We start from the raw sequence: 24744 nt of genomic DNA, 5'->3' as shown, positions 1-24744 counted from the left end.
ATTAATCAATAACTATGCAAAGTAAATATATTTTTAAAACTTGAAATATACTACAAATGCAATATATAAAATTTATTAAAAATTCATAAGATTAACTTTACAGTACGTTCAGCAAATATCATCTATATCCGACAAAGATAATTAAAATAATGTACTCGTACATTGCTCTTCAAAGACTTGTCATGTTACAGCTGTCATTGGTGGTTTAGGCTAAGTTTACGTTCTTTCCATGTACATCACCGAACGAGATCACATCGGTCTCTGTGTTTATGTACATTTAAAAAAAAAAAGAAAAGAATTTATACAAACTTAGCGTAATTTTCTAGTTTTTGGCATAAAGGCCGGTTAAGTGGAAACTGTTCTCACCCAAAAAATGAGTGGCCGATTTCCTTTTGCTCTACATTTATGGTGTGGGTGCGTAGACGTAGGTTTTGTTTTGAGAAAAAATGTACATGTGTTTCCCTGATCAGAAAATCAGGAAAACCGTTAGTGAAATAATTCTAGATCTGACACGGTCTTGTCAATAAGATAACAGTGAGAAATAACGTTCAGAACCCATCACCATTACTATGCATTCTGAGAATTATCGTTAAACTCTGAAATCTAGAAAAGTGTCGCACGATTTATGGTTCGCGTGATGCTTGCGCTGATATGGATATTTTTCTTGTTGCACGCCAGGGTCTTAGGAACTTCTGTGTTCGGTTCTCGGCGCCTAACACTCTGGTTTAAAAATTCTAGATCTGATCAAATTTCATAGTTGTGCAACAAGCTTGAAGAGCACTTGCGCGTCCTCTTAAATTCATTCAAGGAACAGATTCACCATTGGTCTTTCGAGCTCAATTATTCGCTACCTCGCCAATCTCGACAAAAGATCAATAAAGAGAGATATTTATCTAAGCTTAGGGCTCTTACTATCCGAGTATCCTAAGTAATTCATTGTCATAATAACAAGAGCCCTAATCAGAGTATAGAAGGAGTCAGCACCTTTCTCATTTCAATGTGAATTACGGCACTTGTGATAATTCTCGGTAGCTATGCGATAGACCAGCTAAAATACTGTTCTCCGCCAATGATATTTGTAACTACCAAACCGACTGATGTCACAATTGCAAACGGTAATCGGTGAGAGGGTCGAACTCCTTTTGATGAGTGGAGTTCGTGGCAATTACGTAGCCCCATAACTGCATGGCTTCTGCACATACTCTTTGAATCTCATCCACCTCCTCGAAGTCTAGATCACTCCGCCAATGGAACGGTGCGACCTTAGAATTACGGAACGTGCTCGATACACCGCCAACGTCGTTCTTTGTATGAGTATCCAAAAATCTTTTTACATTTATATGAAAGTCCAAACCATAAAAATTGTATAGCTCCTTCACGTGTCTATAGGGGTCCACGGATAAGTCTTCGTAACGTACTACCCTGTTCAATAGAGAAAACATTATTGAACGTAAACCTTTCAGCGTAAAAACCAAAAGGTTTACCTGAAAGTACGTGGATATTTTTTAATTAATCGTGCTGCCGCACTGAAATCAGACACCATGTCGGCGCATACTAATGCTGGATCCGAGCAATCTGGTTTTGTGGGACACCATTCTCGGTGCTTTCGCGATTGCAAGATGCCCCTTGGATCGCGAACCAACAGAACTAATCGTAAGCCTAAACTGTAACAGAATGTTTAAATTTTGTCTGCACAAAGGCAAAATATGATTTAATCTTAAAATTTGTTCTTACTCTTCTTGATCTAAAAGTTTTTCCGCCGCACGCAGCCTTAGACGAACAATTTTCATTGACTGAAAGGGGAATAGTTTACAAAACTTGGAAACGAAACGTGGATCCCAGCAAATCTTCTTGTGTGTCTGACACTGCCTCCACAAATGCGTGTTATGATTGAAGACCCAAGGATGCGTTTTACCATAGTCCAGATACCGATCTGGGAGAACAAATAATCATTAATTTTACCATATTGCTTGTTTACGTGGTTGTACAAGGAGGAATTTACCGAGATTATTGAAATCACATCTGAGTAAAGATTCGAGATTTCTGAGAGCCTCATCTGCAAGTGGAGGTCCTCGAATTTGCACGATTCCAAAGTCGAGTAATGGTTCATAATGGTAAAAGTTAGCTGGATGTGCGTTCACTACGTCACCAAGAAATGTGCTTCCACTTCTCCAGCTTGTTAGAATCACGCTCCGCATTGGTCTTCCACCTTTCTCCATTACCAGATCCTCCAATTTGCTGTAAAACATAGAAAATCAGAATATGCTAACTTTAATTATAAGAGTTTACACACCTAGCATTAACACCGTATTTTCCATTAGGATATTTATAGTCCTCCATTTCCCTTTGAATCGCTTTTCGTTGTTGGTCCACGACCTCCTGTATCCCAGAAAGCGTGACATTTTCCATGGAACCCCTAAAATATGTCTGTGAACAAAACACAGAATTTATTGCCTGAAATTTCACGTTCTTTTGCAGTAGAGATGCATATGTATAATGAAAGCTGAAGCAGAGGCGTGTAGTGTACACCTTTTACAAGTTTCATTCCATTGTCATATTAAATGTATTATGAGTTAATTGCTTTATTGTGAATGATAGAGTTGAACTCGAAGTAAACTTTCACTTACCAACAGCATTCTTTTTATTTTTAAATTAAATATTGATGAATGATTTGTTAAAAAGTCGTTTTACTGGTTTGCAGCTAAGTATTAATATTTAATCATTGTATCTTGTCTATTTATATACACACACACATGTTGCTTACCGTTACTGGCTCTTGAATTTTGACGAGGCGGGGCCTTATCTCAACATCCTATATTAAAGAAAATATTAATAATTTAAAGTCCCAGCTGTGCATATTACATAGTGATCACGATAATGTTGTTGACTTAACCAGGATATTATCTTTCTCCCTCTTTCTCTAAGTGGATAGTGAATTAGTATTAAATAAATGTGCAATGTTGCTAAGGAAGTGATGTATCGTTTTCAGGTGTATTGTAAAAAATAAATAAACAAAAAAATTCTGATCTATGGGCAACATGCATTCCTTGACAGCAATATAAAATCAATATTATATGAACATGTTATTCATATTACGATTTTTGTATGACTACAGTTAACCAAATATTTACAGTCTGCAGTCACAATGATTATTGCGTATGTATAACTTTGTCATCTGTATTTGCATTTTAGATAGTGGTTTGAGTTAACAATGATTTATTCCAATAAGTATCAAACTCCAAGCAAAATGTTTCTGTAAATCTCTGACAACAAGCACCCCAAATGGCTGTGTGAAAATAAAAGGACAAGGAGGAGAGATTGGAAACAGGGAGAAAGAGAGCTTGTGTATTCTTTGCATGGCTCAAAAAAGTTCATTGTTAGCATAGAAATGGAAAAAGAGTTAGGTGCAAAAGTTAGACTTTACCATCAGAAAGAGCGTGTTTGGCGTGACTCAATTTAGAGCAATCCCCACCTCCGATTTTTTACTGACCGATATTACTGGCTGCAGTCGATGCTCGAGGTAGCTGCTGTAGCGTTGGTTAAATGCTAAGAAGAAGATGCAAAGGGACGCCAGGCCTACCAGACCATAGAAGCTGAGCAGTTTTGACATCCTTGGTCCTTCACGCAAAGAAAATATCTAATTAGTCACTCCAGTATATGCAACAAAATGGTAACAGAATTCTGTCAGGAAATGATATGACCACAAGTGACCACATAATGACCATTATCTTATCTTCAAAAACATAACAATAACATTTGTGATAATAACATACATTAGAAGTCTCAAACACAATTTCATCACTCTTGAATTCTATCTCATTTCAGATTACGGGATCTCCTTGACCCCAGTTGCTCCAAGACTTGAGTATATGTCTATGGGCAGTAGGTCATGCTTCAAACAAATGCCAATGTCCTAAAGATTGTTACAGTGACTGGACCATGGAATAGGACAGGATTATTGCTTTTTCTCATGTTACACTTCATGTTATTAAAAATAGGACTGAGACGCTGACTACTTACACATTCAGTGAGCATTTTCAGTTAAGATCGTTTTTATGTGGGTAGGCATGGGAATGTTATGAAGACGTACAGGATCCTCACCTCAGGATCGAGCAGTTCGTCGCATTTGGAGGTCCTGCGTGGAAGATTTCCGTGGCTGCGGGGATCTTTCACGTTTTCCGTGGCATTTTAAAGCGACGAGGGGAAATATGCGAGCATTGTACACCGATCATGGTGATCCAGTGACGCAGGGAGGCCCGTATTGCGGCTGAGGCGGCCACCACACGACTCACGGCTGCACCTCATGTGTCAAGTGCATGGGATCCATCGCGTGTACTGTGCACACTATGCAACACCGAAACGCACCCACTCGGAGACTGCAACTAGCCACGCCGTGATCACGATGTTCCAATTAGCGGAGCGAAGTCGAGTGCCCGCGAGCGACAACCTCACGATCCGTCGACGGACGCTCGACGCATTAAGATCTATGATTAATTGATCGCGTTGCAAAATTTCAGTCGATGCCGCCCGTCGCCCCGGGTGAATCGATTGTCGTCGTGACAGCCCCGCGAAACGATGGCGGCTACATGTCAGTCCCTGATGCCAGGAATTTTCATCGTCAGCGTAATGACGACTCCTTTTCGTCATTTGCAAATATGATACCACCGCCACAATCACAGATTACGTATTCAGGAATAATTTACGCACTGGTGCGTTTCCGGTTTTTCAGATATTCTAGCATTTCCGCAGCGATTCTTGATAAGGCTTATTGAGGAAATAATTCAACAAGCAAAACGCGTAAGACTAAAAATGTTGTTTAATAGCATTTAGTCACTGGATAGTCTGCCTATTTGTCGTGTTCTCTTTATTCGGTAGAATCATTGTAAAATTCGTATAATGTTGTTGAAGGGACGTTTAAGAAATGAGGAGCGTTGGTGGAAGACGACGATGATGCTCCGGATAGTCTTCCGATGCTAAATAATTTATGAAAAACCACGTTCATTTAGCCGCATACTTGATGAATTAGTAAAAGAAGTAATTCTAAGTATAATAAAATGGAAAACATATTCGAAAGTGTAACTGATTTACCGACCGCGCAACCGTATCATGGCCGCCAACTTACGAAACTCGCTGCGACGTTGGTACTCCGTATCCCCTCCAGAGCAACTTGGATATCGACGTTAATGATTCAAAACGGTTAAATTTTATTAAATTTGTGACAAATACGCAGATTTGAATATGTGCCAGTCATCCAATGATGTTACCCATTCTACGAATCAAGAATGTATATTGTACAAAGTCTTATAGCCGATGAAAGAACAAGTTCCAAACAAAAACAATGTTCGTAAAGTAAAAGTTTTCTTTTTACAAGTAAGTATGTAATCTCGATGATCAATGTACCATTCAGACCTCGGCTGAACGCTATGCATTCTCGTTTCAGATTACATCTGTGTGTATCTACAAAACCTGACCTACAAACCAAAATTAATGTCCGGCGAAAGGCGGCAACATATCGTGCCAAACAAACACAAAAAAGAACGCGACGAAAACTTGTTAAAAAGACTTACAATCATCGATACGAGTCCAATAACCGTTCTGAACCACAGTTTCCGCTCGGCTGTACCGAAGCAAAGGTCCAAATTGGAATCAATAATCGCGAAGCATCCAGAAAAAGAATTCATCTCGCAACGAGACAAGAGGACACGAGTTACCGACCATCGATAGCCGAATGTAGTCGGTCGAGGAGCTAGGGTAACCATCGGCAGACGTCACCACGGTTCGCGATTTCGGTCGGGCCGACTAAAAACCGAAAAATGGCGGTGAGAAAGAGGCTCCCCTTAGCTCCGGCTGCGTAATCGTCTTGGTGAACGGGGCTGGCTCGACAAAGGATAATTAACACAGGTAGACGGATCGGTAATAATATGGGGCGTTATCAAAAACAATCATATGAATAAGCAAGCCCCCTGGTGGTGGTTTTCAGGGAGGGGTTGGCGCAGCATGCGTTGCCCATGGCGTTTACGTGCCCAGCAAACCAGTCGGATGCTGTTGCTCGAGCAGCTCGGATGTGGTCGGCGAGCAGCGACTCTTCAAGACGGTTGTTCACGCACTCTGCTTTCTCCTCGGCGTGCAATGTCACGCTCTCGGACTTCTTAGTCTGTTAATTGGTCGAGCCGCAATTAGTTTGGGGTGCGAACCCGTCGCGAGCCGCGCCATCGTCTACATGCTCTCGCGTCTCGCCCTCCGGTGAAAAACGCGCGTCGGCTCCGCGGGCCAGATTCTCGAAGAGGCGGAGAGACCTCGTGCGAGACGGCAGCAGCACCGAGGATCTTCCGCCGGCTGCCACAGGACACGTCCAGAATTGTGCGTCGCCACGAAGACTGGATGTGACCGAGATTACCCGCGGCGCGAGTGCAGTGGAGGCTGTGCAGGACTCGCCGAGCCGCGAGTGCCGAAATATACCCGTGTACGAAAACACCACCGTGTCCTGCCCGACGGGATGTCACGCTGACGGGATTCACGGTGAGTTGGCCGTTTCTTTATCTTCTTCTTATTATTATTATTCGTCTTCTTCTCGGCTTCTTGCGCTCACTCCTCCTTCCGTTTCCGGAATTTTAGCGGCGCTACCAGAGCCGATACCCGTCCAACCGCTTCCTCCCCGCGTCTCCCTGCCTCCTACCGCCCTGCAATTTCTCTTGAGAGATATCTTTTTGCGAGGCTTTGTTTACCATGGGACCAATCTTCTTAGAATACCTTTCGGAGACCGTTCGGCTTGGTTTAGGGCCACGCAGTTTTCTATGTAGGCCAGTCGCGGAAAATTTTAGCTAGGATGCTGCTTGGTGGGGGGATTATCGAAACTGATTTATAGGTCTACGATTTGAAGATTGCGTTCCGTTTAGTCACTGTTATCGGCGGGCTTGATTTTAGGATGTTTCGCTGTTACAATCCGAGGCCATGGCGTGCCATGTGTTTGAAGTGGGCAGAGGGGTTGAAGAGCTGAGTTAGAGGTTGATTAGTGTCGGGATAACAACGTCTCCGCGGGGAATTAGTGGCCGTGCATCGGGGAATTTATTGGACGAAATTATAATGTTATTCGGTGACAGGGTGACCTTGCTTCCTATCTGAGATTGGAATAATTATGTTGGAGATGTTCGGCGAGTACAACGTGTTTTGGTAAGCGTGTGAGATAGTAATTTTTTTTCGTCCTTGAATTAAGGTTTCCCGACAATTTTGCGCAGCCCGTGAGCATCGATTTAGTTAAGAACATATTTGTGGAACGTTTCAGCACGTTGCTCGGGTTGCATTCCAGAAAATGACAACAAATATGGCCGCTGTGTACTCGAATCTGTAACCACGTGATGTTGCCACAATGCGGATTTCGGGTCGGGAATGCAGGGTGATCAGTGTCCGGGTCACCGTCGACCCGATGTGTTCCGGAGAGCACGCGAGAACCGTAAATATTGATAAGATGCCGCGGGATGATAATGATAATGGCTTGTCTCGTGACGGACCGTTTCCGGAAATCAATTTTCAGTCGCTTCCGTTGAACTGGCTGCCTGGAAAAATCTTCTCGCGGATCATTGCGTATGCTCGGATGGCGTGTGGCTATCCGTTTACCAAGCTTTTTATGGGAGAGCGAAGTCGCATTCTTATCGCGGATTCATCAGGCTGGAATACTGCGGTCGCATCAACACATGCTTCGCGTGGGTTTCAGCTATCCATCACGCTGTTTCGCATGTTTCACTCTAACCGGAGTAAAACTTGCTGTCCGGAACGTTTGCGCGATAGATTTAAAAATTGGTGGAACACGATTGAATGTCGTGGATCAACTAAATTGCCAAAAATCCACGCAACAACCTTCTGCTTGTCCGGCCACTGGCTACGGAGACGATTATTTTAGTTTTAACTACTCAAAACGTTGATCCATAAGCATTTATAACACGATTTTGGAATTTTTAGTACAATATATATCATCGTTATATTTATTATTTTATATTTATACGTACATGGTATATACAATTTGTAGAGTGCGGATCTTAACGCAGAACAAAAATTGTATCTGCGAATTGCAACAGCCATTTTGTCAGGCAGAAAATGCTTTCTTCGACAATTTGACTAACTTGAAATTAATGCACTTTTAAATTCTCTTAGTCTACCGTTTCAAACCAAAAACTGTTCCAGTAATTTCTAATTACTATCTATATAACGAATTAAAATTCCCAACATACGTAGTCCACTGTTATCTGTAGACAATTAACGTTCTCTTCATCGATCATTTTTACTTGCAACGAAAAGCAATTAGAGCCATCTATAATGGTCATTTTCCATCGGAAAACTGTTTCCGTTATTTGTAATGGTTATTAATAACCCAGAGCCATTTCTGTCAATTATAGCGATTATCGTAACCGGAACGCATAAAAATTCATTTCTTCCGAATATTTCGTTTGAATAGGATCTATCTCTTATTAGGATAGGCCCTCGTTAGGGTAGGTTCTTTTATTAGGCAGCAAATCTTTTTTTTCAAGGACTTAGGTTTGTTCTGACTTCGCGGCATTGTTTGGAAAGAGGCGCGACGCCGGTAGGGCTACCCATGAGGGACCGATACGAAAGAGGGTCACTTATCGGTCACTATTCGGTTCGGCGAAGGTATGACAGTCGAAATGAAGACATCGAGTGAGTTAGACCCGGCGATCGGCCACGGCGGCCTACATACCCGCGTGTTTACCAATTTCTGTTCGCGGGTTTACTTGCGCGCGGGACTTTTTTCATTACGGAAAGTGTGTCGCCGTTGAAAAAGTACCACACCCAGCCAGACCCGGGGGCCGCGGCACGCACCGACTACAGAATTTTTCGAGGGCCGTCGACGAGCCCCGGGTTCTCCACCGTAATTTCATTCCGGTAATTAATTGGACGAACCGGCGATGGGTAAACAGCTTTTGCGCCGGCCCGAAATCGAGAACCCGACGGCGTGGCTACGGTGACCGCAACCTCTCGAGGTACCCAATTCATTTAACAATTGTGTCGGCTCTTCCACTAAAACATCCTACTAATTTGCGTTCGATTTACACGTTGTTTAAGAGTATTGTCGAGCGGTCACCGTTTTCATGAGGTTGGAATTATAGTGGCGCTAATTACGTTTTCGAAAATCTTATTGGTTGACGTATTATATGCTGGGCAATTATTAATTATCTTTCTAAAAGTTTACTCTTGTAAATTTTGTTTGTATATTTGAAAGAGACGCCATTGAAATCCTAGAAAACCATGTTAGAAACTTGTTATCAGTGTCTCGTTATTAGTATTGAAAATGTTGAATATTTTCGAAAAAGTGTCTTACAGGAAATGTGTTAAAGTGTAATATTATATTTATGAAACTGTTAAAAATACAAGTTGAATAGATTATAAAGTTATTGTAAATCGTTTTCTAGTCTGCTAGTGAAATGCGATTTAAGACATAAAAAGATCCAATTATAAAATTTCTCGGGATTTATTTCTCGGTAAACTGAACGATATGTATATTTTTGAAATTACGTGAAATTGTTTACGGATCTCCGAGAGGTATACCTACGAATTTTTTTCACGCTGTTATTACAAAGTTTACGGCAACGGCGCAGCGTTTCAACCCCCTGCGTCCACTGTGTGCACCGTTACGTCGGTTACTATGATAACCGTGCATAAAAAGTCACGGTTGTAGCACAGGCGTGCGTAAGCGGATTTGCGAAAGTTTCGCAAAGATACGTTGTTCGGTTTATTAAAAAGAAATTCGCGGAGTGCGTCCTCAAAAAATGGGGCGCTCTCTCTCTCTCTCTCGAGGGTCGGAAACACCCCTTTAATCGAGTTCCCGTTTCCACGAGGTTTTCCGTGCTCCTTAAAGTAGTCGTTGCCCCGAATGTTTATAGATTTTTTCGTTTCGTCTCTATGCTTATTAAAAAATCCGCCAGCGGCCGACGTCGGGCCGACGTAATTATCATTGAACGTTTAATTAATCCCTGGCAGCGTTCCAGAATCTCTCAATGATCCTGCGTAATGTTCTTTTTACGGAATATTTCCCTGTGACACAATTTCTACGTATTAACCCTTTGCAAGCCATTTCACCTGTAAAATAATTTCTCGTGTTTATGATACTCGGATTTTATAGGACAAAGTGCGCGTTTTATGTGAATGAAATTGAGCTCCTGCGACTCGTACAACACTGTCGCGTTTCTAACAAATTTTTAAATTTTAACTTCAACAACAAAGGAAGAGGGCCGAGGAAAAATATAATGTAGAGTTTGACAAATAAACTTTGTTTCAAATAATAGTTACACGTGGGAGTATCATTTTAAATACATTTAACTACGTAATAAAAGATGCAAATATTCGTAGTTTATTTGCTATTTCAAAAATCTATTCGTTTCCAGTTCTGTATAAAAATGATTCTCGAAACGTGACAACAATTTTAGCAATGCCTCGGATTCATCACTCGATTGCAAAAGATGCAGCTATGGGGCGGGAAAATTCAAACGGGTATCCCTGCGTCGGGAAAAGCGTGAAACGATTTCGTTCGGAAATCTCGTTACGAAAACTACCGTAGAAGTCGATCGTCGACGAGGCACGTGTGAATGCCGATTTTGATAGGAATTAGAACGCGCCGCCGTTACACGATTCGCCCATTTTCATCGGCTCAGACGATTTCGTTAATGCCAGCGATTTTTTTTCGACGTTCTTCATCGAAATAACAGTTTTTTCGGCAACGATTCGCCCGCAGCGCATCGTCGGTGAAAAAAAGGGCTATCGTGCGAAACGTAACCGCGGTGGCAGAGAACGCGCGTGCGCACGCCGCAGGAAGCAGGGTCTTTTTCTTTCCAGCCGGATTTTCCCCAATTTTCTTGCCGGAGACGAAGAGATTGCTCGTACCAAATTTAATTGCGTGTCCCCGCTCCCTGGCCGGCTGCCAAACGATAAAAAACGAAAGCCTTTCGGCCTTTACCGTGGCCCTTCACGGTCTCGTAGAACATTATTGCGACGCGGATGTTCAAATAAATTTGCGAAATTTTTCGGTGCAATTATATCAGGATTAATTTAGCAAAATTACAAAAAAAAAGTGATACAGTTCCGCGCTTTTGAAACATTGCCACGAGTGCGCAAAACTGCACAGTGATAAACTGCATGTTTTATTCGTAAATAAAAATTGTCCGCAGTAAGTGTAAAATCCGTGGGGGTATTTAGCCATTAATTTTCTTTCTTAACAACTCTGATCGGTTAATAATACTGCAACGATAGTTATTAATTTCATCAAATCGTTTCACTGTTCCGCAGTGGATCTACCAACCATAAAAATCATTAAAATCTAGAGACCAGTGATAACTTGACAGTGTCACATGACCCCGAATCAAGGTCGAGCTTTCGTAGACGTGTTTACGTGCCCTCTTGCGGCCATTATTAGCCGCTATTAGATCCCGATGTTATTTAAATTGTAAATGTTGATAATGACACCGTTTAGCTAATCTGGGGCCAGTTAGATTCCGAACTAGTTAGCATTGAAGCGAATGGTCATTAAAACTGTCTATACATCGTGAAAGTGAAAACTCATCGTGTATACGAACGATACGTTTAACAGATTTGAAATCTTTGTCGTTAATTATATGTACAGTTTAAACGGACATTGTTAATTCGAGACGAACTAATACTTTTAGCTCAGTTCGAATGGACATCATTAGTATAGTGCGAACGGATATTTTTAACTCGGTGCAAACGGATATTTTTCGTTCGTTCACTTAAATGACATTTTTTTTTAATTTTTAGCATATTGTAAAGACTTTATCGGCGCGTATGCTAAAATAACCAGCACTGTGCCGATAAGGTCGGCATGAATGGTTGGTTCTGTTTCAGTAGGAGCATTGCGAAACGAAAAGCGAAGTTTCATTTCGGTGTTTCGCAACGATCGCGAGTTGTTAGATCGTTTAGCCGGCCGGTGCTAACAGAGCACGAGAGTCGGGCCGCGTGCTAAACAATGTTTCCTCGCTCGGGAACAACGAAAGTTTAATGTCCCGTAGGAGCCGCGAATTCTAAAAATAAGGGCGCAGCGGCGCGCGAGGCGTTTTTGTATCGTCGCAGTCAATGACGACGGAGGCCGGGGGCCGTTCGTCGACCTATTGGCACGGTCGTTGCATGCGCCGCATCCCTATCGATGCATCGCCCCTTAATTCTGTCTAGTTATTTCGCGTTTTCGTCGCATTATCACCTTCAACGTTGAAAACGGTACCGAAAACAATGGATCTTTTAGAACACCGTGACGTCATAGTCAGTCAACGGAAACTGTGTTAAAACCGAGGAACTTTCCATAGAAATTACGTAAAACGTTAACTTGTTTCTTTGCATTAAAACTAGAAACACCGAGCCCCAAATGTCGCTTCCTACAATTTTTATTATAATTATAAATATAACCAAATTATAAAATTATAAGTTTTAGTTTATGTCGGGCAGCCTCTCGAGCTTGGTTTTGTCGATTCTTTATCTGGCTTTAATTGACAGGATTCGCGATGGGTGTCGCAAGCGGGAGTCCTTGAGGGTTATTAGCGCTCGGCGAAATCGCGGGTCGATTAGAGCCGAATGATTGTTATTAAAAAATTGCCTCCCGGAGCTATTGCTCGGTTCCAGGCCGATCCGTTATTCCGTGGCCGAGGTTGCTACATTTTTTGCCGGCAATTAAAATGAGTCAGCGGCCGCACGCAATACTAAGCGTGATCAGTTATTGATATTCGTGGCGCGATGGTTGTCTGACCCCTTCTGTTCCACGGAACACCGTATTATACAGGGTGTATCAAAGTTATTGTAGCTCCGAGAAATCATGGATTCCTGAGGTCATTCGAAGTAACTTTTTCCTAAGCGAAAATGCAATCCGCGGCTTTGTTTATGAACTATTAACGGGAAACAGCAACCAATGAGAGGCGAGCGCGCGAACTTTTAACGTGTTGCAACGTCGAGTCGCGACGGTTAGGGGAGAGGGTTACCCTTAGGCTCTGAGCCGCGTTGGAAGGAATGAGCGAGGAGTGAATTTTCTGAATCTTATATTATTTGAAAAGAAATATTATTAATAATAAACTCATCCATTTAGTTGTAAAGCCACGCCATGCTCGAAAGATAGTCCATTGATCTCGTACAAGGTATGAAGAATGGCACAGCTTGATCTGTATACGAAAGTAACGAAAAGAATAAGGTCTTTGCGCAGGCTACTCTAACGTTCACTTTCACTGCACTATCATTAGACACTGATCACTTATTCAGTAATAATTATGGATGATAATAATTATTCCTAGTTTAAAACGTGTAGCTTGCCGTCTCGTGGAAGGAACTGCTGTATACTGCATGATGGCCGACAATGCTTCAACATTACAAGCGAATTTCAACTGTTTTTCATAGATCGCGAATCTGTAGTATACTGATCAGCTATGCCGTTCATCATATATTGTAAGAGGTCAATGAATTATCCTCCGAGCATGACGTATTAATTTCATATATTAATATCATTTCTTATATTTTTCACAATCATAAATAGATGAAGTTACTATGGGCCTTATATATGTGTGTATACGTATATCTCTATCCAGGGAATTTCCTGCAACCATGTTCGTAGCATAAATATCCACGTTACTGGCTTACTTTGATCCGTTTCCTCGGCGCATACAAATTTCCTTCGCGCAAACGCTTAAAACAATATAACCAGACGCGTCGAAAAGAAAACTCGGCCGATATTTTTAGACTGGCCGACTAGAGCCGCGATGGTAAAACTCTGGTATTAGAATATGAGGAACCGGAAATTCTATCAGGAAGCGGCAGCAATATTTATCATGGCTACCAGAGGAGCCTTTTATCTCCGGGTAAAAAGATGAAAGCAGGAAGCGGTTGTAGAATCCGCTCTGTCAGACCATCGGCCGACTACGGAAGCGCCATTACGTTATTTAAACAAATGGCATTCTTCGCCAGATCTGGAGTGTCGAGAGGCTTCTTCCTGCTCGATAACGCATCAGTTGCGTGCTCAATCGGTCGCAACGCTCCATGGAAAACAGAACGTGAATGCGGGGATTCCGGTTCTATGATCCTTTTTTCTTTGGACCCGTTTATTTGCTAACAAATTTGTATGCGGTTAACGCTAGCCGATAGATATCGGTAAGAAGACAGCATCGTCGGAATACGCTCTCTTCCGCTAGCGAAACAAGTCCAAACACGGCACGAATCGAACTCGGAACAATCACCTTGGTTTAACGTTGAACGTTCTCCTCGCTAAATCGATCTTCTTCTTCGCGATAACGTAGTATAAAAATGTGATGTGTGACTAGCGTGTCGCTTTCTCTGAGCAGTTTCTTGAACAATATATTTTTATATTTCTTAGTGTACTTAATAATGATATCGAATAACAAAGACTCGTGGAATGCAAGCATACGGTATGCATTGAAGTGCCGACGACTAGAAAGTACCGAGAATAATTGATAAGTAGATTCTTTAAAAATTGGTGGGGTTGACAATGACGCAAAGTATGCCATTGAAATTAAACACGTAGGATGACTGGACAGCTGAGAAGTTGCGAAAACTTTCGAACGCACTCGGTTGCTCAATGAAAAAGAGAACAAACGCGTCGTCAATCTGATATCATCGCGTTTGGTATTGGTACGCGAGGGGTACGTGGACGTCGCTTTTGAAACGAGAGCGGGTTAAAGTCGCACTGTATGCCTGATGCTAAATAACGCTAATAGAATTTTTTGAAGTGGACCTTCGCTTTAGAGATATTTTGATCTTAAGTTTGCATGCAGCCGTATGAATAACATACATATGTATAAAGAATACATAACGAAAAGAAAAATCTGCTCATGAAAGTTCTTTGCGTCGTTCAACACTGAATCCTGACGAGTCAAAAACAATTGCATTTTCTGACGTTGCATTTTTACTAAACATAGAATCGCGGTAGTCGACCTCGATGCACTTACATACAAATCAACGATCTTGAAAATTCAGGGAGGATAACACAACGTTGGGAGAAGATAAAAAATAAATAATGGCAAAACAAAATAAATGTCTGATAAGAAAACGGAAGTCATTAACGACCGTACTTAATATTTATTTAATATCGGTGCCGAATTAGATTCTGCGTTCGACGCAAAGAGTAAAGTCGCGGAGATGGACGGTTGGATGAAAAATCGCAGCGTGTCTGCATCGATCATTATTACGCCATGACGGTTCGTTTTCTGAGTCATCCGTTTCTCAGGGGCCGCGTCGACGCACGGATACCAACGAACTCGGGATCGTTAAGTATTTACCGGAGCCGTCCGGTCGCGGGCCAGCCACCATGCATATTCCATCCGCGGATGACGCGGAGAGGTCGGCTAACATCCTCGGGACGACCTTGACGGTCGTTGCCGGGGAGCAGCCAGAAACGGGGACGGATCGTAAGGTGAAAGCTCGGCCTTCTTCTCTTACGTGCATACGCGAAGTTGAGCGAACGATAATGACGATGATGCTCTCAGGGCCGTGTCCCTCTTATCTCTCTTGCGCGCACATACACACGCTCTTTCTCTCTTTTATTCTCTATTTTCCTCTGTTTCGCGCCGGAGAGAGCTCGTCTCGCGGTTCCGGCCCGGCCGTCGAGAGATCGTTAAACCCCTCGATCGAAGGGAACGAAGAAAACGCGGTAACGATCGAGCCCTCGGAACGGATCTCAAGAAAGTGTGCGCCCGGACTAATGAGGCTGGATCAAGAAGCTCGTGGAAACGTGTCCCTGTTAACGAGTGCCGGCCCGAACACACGGTTTTCCCGAGGAGTTATCGCTGCGTCACGAATTAGCGCGACCGGCGACGCACAGTATAGCGATCTATCTCGCATTGTCCCTCAGCCGGGAAACAAAATGGACGAGACTTGGGAGTTGGAGACACGATGGGAGTTACATTCTTATAGTCGTTGATAATCGGCAACTATGAGAAACACCGTGTTCCATGATATTCGAGACCGATACTTCAGATTCGCTGAAAAGTTCGTCAATAGTTACTTTCTAAATTAATCTATCGAGAAATCCAATTAGTAACCTGAACACAGAAGCCGTCTAATCGGTCCGGAACTCGCGGATCACGAATATGGCAGTATGAAATAAGAAGATAAAGGCCAATTTCATGGAAACGATGTAAAAGTATTTTTCGATTTCTATTTGTCATGTCTCTGCGTGGAAAGTTTTCTTAACGAACCCGTGAGGTATCGATGTCCGTCGAGTCACACCGATCAGCGCGACAGATATTCCCCGCATTAGTGCGAGCCGGGTAATAAAGATCGATGAGGTGTAATAAAGATAGTAGAAATGGTAGCGAAAGTGCACTAATGGGAGAGATGATGCCGATGGAGATAACGGACACGCATCGCAACGGAACATCGAGTCTTATTTAGATGAAACAGATGCCCTCTGCATATCTACCGAGAATGCTATCATAAAAATATGATCGTTTGAACGCGCACGCTTTCATGGTCAAAACGAGCCTAAACACGCCACGGATCGGATGCAATTATACTTGCGACGCGCTGGGCTCGGATGAGCGCGAGATTCGCCATTGCTAAAGAGGTACGCGTCAATGTTATCCGATGACTGTTGTGTTTGGATTCGTTTTGACCGCGAGAACGCCGCGATTAGACCCGCGGTATCGCAGCAGTGACATCACGTAGCGAAGATTATAGAATAACTGTGCGGCGTATACGAAGGTCAATATCTCTGGGTTATCGCGTCGCCTAGGGATCAGCACCAACTCGGCGGTGCCTCCAGGTCACCGCGCACAGAGTTCATCATTGTCTATTAAAACCCGATCCAGCGAAAGTTCAAAACGGGTGGAAAATCCGGGATATCCGTCCGTCGTCGACTGGCCGAGGGTCAAGAATCCTCGAGGAGCCTTTCTCTAGCGTTCGCAGTCGGGGCAAGAAAGTGTGCTAAAGACATGGAGCCGTGAAAACGGGGAAAGTCCGCGCGCGATTCTCGACCGCGGCGTTCCGTTTGTACTTTCTTCGTCTGTGCGCGGCACACGAGACGAGAGAGACGCGTCCCGTCGTGCACCGGTCGAAAGTAAAATCGGACCTGGGTGTCAGTGGGTCGTAGAAGCCGTTGCGCAATCCTTGCATCATCGGCGCCAGCGCGTATTATCTCGGGGGTTCGCAGGCTCTCTTTATCTCCGCGAAAGAGAGGAGGGTCCCGGAGAGGATCAGCTCGCGTGAAAGCGGCAGGCGTCGTCGTCGTCGCCGCCGCCCTGGGAACCCCGTCGATCCCAAGGATCTACCAGCTACCGGGTGGATCTAATTGAACCGATCGAGATACACGCGAAATCCGTCGGCGACGCGTTGAATCGGCAGCGGCAATTACGAGCGGCTCCACCGAAGTTGTGGGATCGATTGTTACGTAGCAATGCCGCGGGGACCTGCGCTTCGCGATACCATCGCGCTTTCATCATTGTTACGCGCTAATAGAGGAAGCGACGGGATTCTCTTTTTTTTTTAATGAGAGCCAGTTGGTACATTTTTTTCGACGATACTGTTCAACGTCGTGTTGGGATAAACGGCGGGCTGGGGAAAGGTAGACTTTTTAACGAATTCACTGTCGAGCAAAATTTGTCGGTTATCACACAGCGCCACAATTGCGTCTCGCATAATCGTGCAAATATGGGCTGAAACAACGCACGTTCTCATTTTAGTCGCGATACCGTAGGCGGTATATGTTCATATATATGTATATACAATACATAATATCATATAGTATTTCTAAAAATAATACGCAGGAGTAAAACGGAAGTTACTGAATTAAGTGGTAATGACAAGAAGTTCAATATAATATACTTAGACCTTTATTTGATAAAAAAGACATCATCTATGAAATGAAATTTAAAAATTCTATCGTTATATTTATATTTTAATAACTGTATAATTAATTATCACATAGTTGATGCATTATTACACCAAAAACAATGCGCTGGCACTCATTGCCCGGCGCGGCTCCATGCAAAATTCATGCGCCGAGCAATGGGTGTTGGCGCGGCAGTCAACGTATTAAAATAGTAAAATGGACTATAAATATTTATATCGTCTCACATAACACAGGATTTGGTTAACAGATTGCGCGGTTATATATATATATATATATTTACAAATGCTAGTTTCATATGTGACTGCTATTTCGAAAACAGTTTACTCGCTAAATCAGTATCACACGAGAAGATACAAACTATTTCAAAAATCAATTTTTTCTCAACTCCGTGTAAATGGTACACCTGTTTTGAGAGCTTCTATAGACCAGTTGCTCTTGGTTGTACTCTTCCGTGCCTACCTGAGAGTAAATGTAAGATTTGCGATTTTCTGATTGTTACTAGGATAGTCACCGTGTGACCAAGAATCACACAAAATAAAGATTTTTCTTTTGAGAGCAGTTTAAACCCCTAGAACCATGGATAATAGCCTAGCCAAGTGGTTTTCCGGAAAAATCATTGCAAGGCATGTTTCCCACTCATCTGGTGACTACAAATGTCCCAGAGCCTGATCAGCAACGTCGCACGAATTTAGGGGATGAAAGACTGGAAAGTCCTTGGAGTATCAGGCGAGGCATGTCACTGTCGGAGCGACGTTCCCGGAGGATCGGGGGCGCAAACACCGTCGTTAAAGCGTATCGAACGGCGGCCGGATCGGTAGAATGATCGGATACACGTCGAGACTGCGGGAGTAGAAAGCAAATGTGGCAAGCGCATCGGCTAATGGTGACTCCGCAGCCCGAAGACTCGGCGGACGTTTGCGAAGGCTCTGGGAGTCAAGTGGAGGCGCGACGCAGGCAGCGATCGGACCGGGTGTTTGACTCTGGACAGCCACCCTGGTCCCTTGTCTACATCCGGCTGTTCCCTCACAGCTGTATTGCCAATTTATTGCAAGAGACAAAGCGCGTTCAGAGGGTAAGAGGTAGGAGGTGAGCGACCGGTCAAAGAGCCACTCCAGCGTTGGGGTACCTAGAAAAGGGAGCGAGCGAGGGAGGGAGGGAGGAGAGAAGCCTGGGCGCAATCAATAAGGCCGGAAAAGAAAATAGAATGCTGCCCCGCCGCTGCGGATCGTCTATACGTAATAATATTCGCCCCGTGGCGCGTGACACGGAACATTAAATTCCGGACGACGCAGATCGATTTGTTCATTATCCCCGTCTCGCTTATCGCCGGCCAGACGAACATTTTTAAACCGATGACGTATGTTCACCGACCGGCTAACATAAATCCTGCTCGCCGACCAAGACGGTCCCGCGAGCTACGGGTCCTCCTAGAGCTCTCTGTGTACTACCGGAAAACACCGTTTGTCCATTTTTGCCCGCACCCGCGTCTCCTCGATCGCTCCCAGCGGACCTCGGTGTTCGTCTTCTTTGGTTTTTAATATTCCGAGATAGCCTGTTTGGTCGGCCAATCTCTTCCGGCATGTTCTCGCTCGGCAAATTCAGGAGACACAATATCCTCTTCGAGGTCGGATCTACCGTTTCGCAATGAAAATAATAGAAATACGTACAGCGCTTCCTCGTCTTTTGTGACATAACAGTTTGTTTTATGAAACGTTTCTCTTATTTTTGTATCGTTATTAATAGACGATTCGTTGCGCTGTTAATAAATTGTTGAAAATATTTTTCGGCAGAGCCGTTCAAATAGAACGGCTTCGATTTTTATGAAACGTGCGAAATATCTCTTTCCGATCGATTTTGTTCGAACATTGAAAATTAGTTGTTCTATCAACACGGCATCGATCCACGGTAATAACTTTTCTCTAGTACCGCTGAGCCAATAATGGCAGGGAATGAAATTTCAAGTTTTAAGAAATATATGTGAGACCATAACTTTCAATCAAGGAACATTATCGCTTCGCAAACTATACTAAAAAATTGTTAAAAAATCACGCTTTCCGCTGATATACAGTTTCATGTAACTATCTTATTTTCTAAAGATTTTTTTACACATTTCTAGTATTTTATCCCTCAAAAAAAAAATGATAATGACGCGACTGTTCTCCCAATAAACGATTATCTCATGCCGACTAAACAAAATTCATGGTTGGTGCTCTATTGGCTGTTGCTTCTAACCGCATTAGGCGACGCAACGGCAAACATCTCGTTTCCAAGTTACGTCGAGAAACACGCGGATTTCAAAGGCTGTTTCGCTCGGCGCCCGGCAACAGTGGTTTGCGGCAGATAGGTTGTTACCGTGAATCCTGCAGGACTGTTAGCGTTAACAGTTCGCGGGAAATCTAATAATAATATTCCAGAGCTGTCCTTAGAGTACGGAGAGTCGGCGGGTTCGCGAACCCCTAGCAGATGTCCTCGGCTGACGGACGGCGCGGCGCGCACGCAATTTCTCGGTAGTTCTCCTCTATCTTTTATCTTCCACGTCCCCGCCTTACACGGCAATTACACCCGTCATTGCCACCGCGCGCGTTCACTCGTTCAACGGGTCTGAATATTAATGTCCGACGCGACGACGATGACTCGGGGACAACGACGCCGGAGACGGGACGCCACATCTGGCGCGATCGCGCTAATTGCGAACGGAACCCCTTCTGCGATGGAACGAAACGCGGTGCATCTCCGGCGACACACTCGTTCCACGGTCCCCCCATGGGAGTCGCATTAATAGCCGACCCGAATTCTATTATCGCCGTGCTATTGTCGCCGGAATCCTTTCTCGTGGAAAAATCAATGCCGGTCAATCGGAAATTGGTCTTCCTCGGCAATTTTTCCCGACAGAGAGACGCGGGCGGCCGTATCTGCGCGAAAACCTTCGGGACACGTTGCCGCAGACCTTCCGAAGCGGAAAACATTTTTCGCCACTCGAGAAACCTGTGCACCCAGCATTTTTCCGACGGACACACGGCGGCCTGGGAATTCGATTTCTGTGACCGAAATCATTTCAGCGTAGTTTCGAAGCTTAGGGGTTACATATATGTATAGTCGGGTAGGTTGTCCAATTCGGCTCGAAGCAAGTTCGAATATTAACGGGTTAAATATATTCGAATAATATTTCGGAGAAACTCTTCGGGTCATAAATGAAAATGAAGAAACAGAAAGTTCAAGACATGAAAATTGGTCAGGCGTTACCGGGTCCACCGTTCTGAAACGTTTATAATTTTACTACGAGCTTTATAACGCATTTCTTGCATTTGTAATCCTTGAATGGTTTCCAGATTGTAATGAAAAAAACTTGTTGAATATACGGAACATAAGAAATTGAATTCCGCGTGGCACGTTGACGGGGTCCGCGCGAGAAATGGCACCACGGCGGACTGATCGATGCGGTCCAGGTTGCACAGGCTTTTGAGGGAAGCCTCCGCCTCTGTCCTCGGACAAATACCACAATTTCAAGGTTCCCGGGTCTACAGCGAACCGCAGGAAAACAAACTGTTCAAAGACCGCTGTCAAAGTTCTTTGTGTTGGCCCCAGGGACAGAAAGGCGAAATGGCTTCTGCACGGTCCACTTGGCCGTGTCCGACCAATTACGGATTCGACGTGCTCCTTAGCAGCGGTATCGGCGTGTCCGACTGGTAATTAACACGATTCTTCTGCCCTCTCCCCTTGGTCACCTGGCTTAGGCTATTAGCGGTTTCTCGTCGCCGAACTGCGACACTTAGAGTCGTGATTAGCCTTTGGACTACGAAGGTTTATGAGCATTTATGGCAGCCACGGCTGGATCCATTCAAACATTTACGATTCATTTTCATTTGTATATGACTGCCGCGAAATTAGAATTTAGATTGAGTGTTTGTAACTCTGGGTCCAAACGGACCCGCTGTCTACAGTTCGAGGATTAACGGAGCAATACGTAGCTCGCAGGCCATTGAAAGCGATCCATCATGCTCGCACGGATCTCTTGGATCTCGCCGAGAGTTTTGACACGATCGAATCTTTGTTTGGACAACGAGGAAAAAAACGGATTGTATTTGGCCGGCGTTTCGACGATTTCGGCGTCGGCGCCATTCGTTTCCCGATTTTCTGGCCTCATGAATGGAGCACCGTGAGTTACGGCCGGCCATTAGTCACGGAGTCACTGAATTTCCTATGCGCGAAATGAGAGGGGCAGAGAGAAGGAGAGATAGACAGAGAGGGAGCCGTGGCCAGAAACGAGGAGGCTACGAAATATGGGAGCGGAATATCAGCGAGGAGGAACGAGGGGACAAGATTGGAGTTTGCATCCAAAAGGATCAAAGAGAGAGCTGCTACGCGAAGATTAAATCAATAGACGCGGCAACTGGGACGAGAGAGTGGACCCTCGAAATAGCCTGATCAAGAGGTATAATGAAGCAGCTGGTCCGCCGGGACTGTAAACAGAACCCGTCTTTCGGATTGATCGGGAACTGTGCCGGAAAATTGCTTGTTTGAATGGCATCAGCATTTTAGGATATCGCGGCAGGTAATTTGGTTACTTATTTGTTCAGTTAATTATCCGTCTCTGTAATGTTTGTTTTTTAACAAAATCGGTCGCTAGAAGCTGCGAAAAACATTTTAGATGGAACGATATATATTTTTATACTTCGTTAATGTTTGTTATCGAACATTACCCAAAAATCGGCCATCAGAAGGTGCGAAAAATGTTTTAAGGTACGACGGTAGCTAACTTCGTGGACTAACCTTTTCCTACATCAGTGAATTTGAATGCAAAGCTCGTCCTCTTTTCGATGATTAATCTTGAGAACGACTGTAGCTTGTTGACCAAAAAAAAATCGTTCCAAAATGGTCGAATGTTGGCAAGGTCACCCGTAGCACAAGGTCGCGAAAGAACGTCTGGTAAAAACAGGGAACTACCTTGAACTGGTTGGGAAAGGATACTTTGGAAGTTTTGTGGCTGCCGTTCTGAGGGATCGCCTCGATGAGAAATCTTCCAGAGCGTTGCGTCGGACGGGGTAGGTCATGGCAATTTGCCATTTACGCGTTCACCTGCTGAGAAGTCCCGATTTAACGCCCTGCGACCTCTTTCGTGGGACTGGTTCATGTCCGGAATGCTCGCGCCATTAAAACGATTGCGGAAAATTCATTTCGCGATGTTCTTGTTACTGATAAAGGGGAAGCTGAACCGGACCCTGCAGGAAATGGCATGACGGGGAATAGCTCGGCAGAAAATGTCTTGATAGAAAATGTTCTGCTAGAAAATGATTCAACTCGAAATAGCTTGGCAAAAAAATGACCTTGCAGAAAATGACGCAACAGAAAATAATCGAACAGTGAATGGTTTAACAGAAAATGGCCCAATAGAAAACGAATCAACAAAAAGTGGTTGAACGAAAAATAGTCCAATAAAAGATGGTCCAACAGAAAATGATTCAACAGATAATGGCTCAACGGATAATAGTCCAACAGATAATGGCCCGATAGAAAATGTCTCAATAGAAAATGGTTGAATGGAAAATGAATAACAAAAAGTGATTCAATAAAAACAGCCCAAGCAAAAAACAGAAGATGGTCGAGCAAAAAATTATCCATAGCCGAAGAATGTCGCTGCAATTATTGTTGAAAAAGCCGCGCCGGTTTTAATAACGTCCGGTTGAATAATTAAATGGTTGCGGCGAGGAGAAAAAGGAACCGGTAACGAAACAAGACGCGCGGATCTACTTTCACGCGTGTCCCGCATCGTCTGGCTAGGACGAAATCGAAATCGCCGGTCTGGAAAAACAGTACCCGTTCCACCGGGATACGGGAACCTGGCTAACGGTACAATCCGTGGCAAAATTCGCCGAGTTGTTGCCAGTCCGCTGATTACGAAAGCGGACAACGACACTTTGAATCGGACATAATCGATTGTGACTCGATACATGGCGACTGGAGTGCGGAATTTTTGGTATTGTCGGCGTGTCGAGAATATTCCAGCGAGTCTCGGCTATTTTTGCCAGTGGACTGCGAAGTTAGGGACATTTACTGTTACGCGCAATGTCGGTAAATATGAGAAAATGTGTTGAAAATGTAAATCAACGTGTTCGAACTCGGCTATCTTGGAGCGGGGTCATTGCCCTCTTCGACAGGATATCTGCTTGGTCCTGATTTTTATGTTCGAACGAAACAAGTTGTAACACAGAAACTGAAAGTTATCTGAAAGTAAAAATTAGATAGGTTTAGCATTTCCATATTACTATTTCCATTTGATTAAGGTTATAGTATACTATATTTGAATCTCTTCATTTAATAGACACGATGTAAAATTGGATAGAACAAGGTTACAGCGCCAAAGTATAGTGTTCTCACGGGTCGTAGGGTCACCGCAGCCACGCTCCCAAGCATATTTACCGGAAGCTCTGCGAAACAGGCTATAAGCAGTATCGAGCACGCTAATAATCCGTGGGACGTGTCGTACGTGACAGTTCGACGATTGCTCGTAGCTTTATCGCCCGCGAAACGCATCGCGAACGTGCCGGAATTTCGTGGCACGCGAGCGATAAGACGATGACCTCCTATGGGAGCGCGTCGCTGACCGTGATTCCGGCCTGTTTTATTAACAATCGCAAGGGCGATCGTTATCACGATACTAATTGCCGGTTAATTGTTATCGCGTTGCGTGCCGAATTAATTAAATCACAATCTCGAGCACCGTTTTTTTTTCAGTCAGCGCTTTCGCTTTTATTCCCATCCTTCCGGGACCATTATTTTTCATTCGATTTTCCATCGCTTTCGATAGTAATTAGATTGATTTCACTGTTTCGAGTTGCGGCGGTTCCTACAGGGTGCCATATTTTGCTGGAACGTTCTCTGCTACGAAT

At 43.9% G+C, this 24744-nt stretch overlaps 2 protein-coding genes across 6 annotated transcripts in view; one reads left to right on the top strand and one right to left on the bottom strand.

Moving 5' to 3' along the window:
- Nucleotides 1-57: 57 nt before the first annotated feature.
- Nucleotides 58-4685, bottom strand: LOC144473796 (carbohydrate sulfotransferase 4). Of its 5 annotated transcripts, XM_078188014.1 has the most exons (9): nt 4021-4685; nt 3774-3932; nt 3491-3618; nt 2765-2812; nt 2294-2427; nt 2003-2238; nt 1735-1933; nt 1485-1664; nt 58-1422 (listed from the first exon to the last, which is right to left on the bottom strand). In XM_078188014.1, exons 3-9 carry the CDS (start codon nt 3608-3610, stop codon nt 1101-1103), a joined length of 1239 nt encoding a protein of 412 aa, XP_078044140.1. In that variant the 5' UTR covers nt 3611-3618; nt 3774-3932; nt 4021-4685; the 3' UTR covers nt 58-1100. The 5 variants fall into 5 exon arrangements, with proteins under 5 accessions (XP_078044140.1, XP_078044139.1, XP_078044141.1 ...); XM_078188013.1 differs by lacking the exon at nt 3774-3932 and having other exon boundaries at nt 4102-4684; XM_078188015.1 differs by having other exon boundaries at nt 3774-4078.
- A 1354-nt stretch (nt 4686-6039) lies between these two features.
- LOC144473824 (beta-1,4-glucuronyltransferase 1) overlaps nt 6040-24744 on the top strand; it is a 53500-nt gene continuing 34795 nt past the window's right edge. The window contains exon 1 of the mRNA XM_078188068.1: nt 6040-6519. The gene's annotated coding sequence lies outside the window, so the exon portion shown is untranslated. The remainder of the gene's footprint in view (nt 6520-24744) is intronic.

This window comes from Augochlora pura, chromosome 7 (genome assembly GCF_028453695.1).
Source record: "Augochlora pura isolate Apur16 chromosome 7, APUR_v2.2.1, whole genome shotgun sequence".
Taxonomy (NCBI): Eukaryota; Metazoa; Arthropoda; class Insecta; order Hymenoptera; family Halictidae; genus Augochlora; species Augochlora pura.
Note: the sequence above shows the minus strand (reverse complement) of the source record. Positions and strands in the feature narration are given on the sequence as shown.

Bases quoted from the DNA above. Each gene is read 5' to 3' on its own strand.
- LOC144473796 (XM_078188014.1), bottom strand. From the start codon at position 3,610: ATGTCAAAACTGCTCAGCTTCTATGGTCTGGTAGGCCTGGCGTCCCTT. The intron at 2,428-2,764 runs GTAAGCAACATG...TTTTGTTCACAG, and splicing joins AAATTCAAGAGCCAGTAACG to ACATATTTTAGGGGTTCCAT. The intron at 1,423-1,484 runs GTAAACCTTTTG...TCTATTGAACAG, and splicing joins AAATATCCACGTACTTTCAG to GGTAGTACGTTACGAAGACT.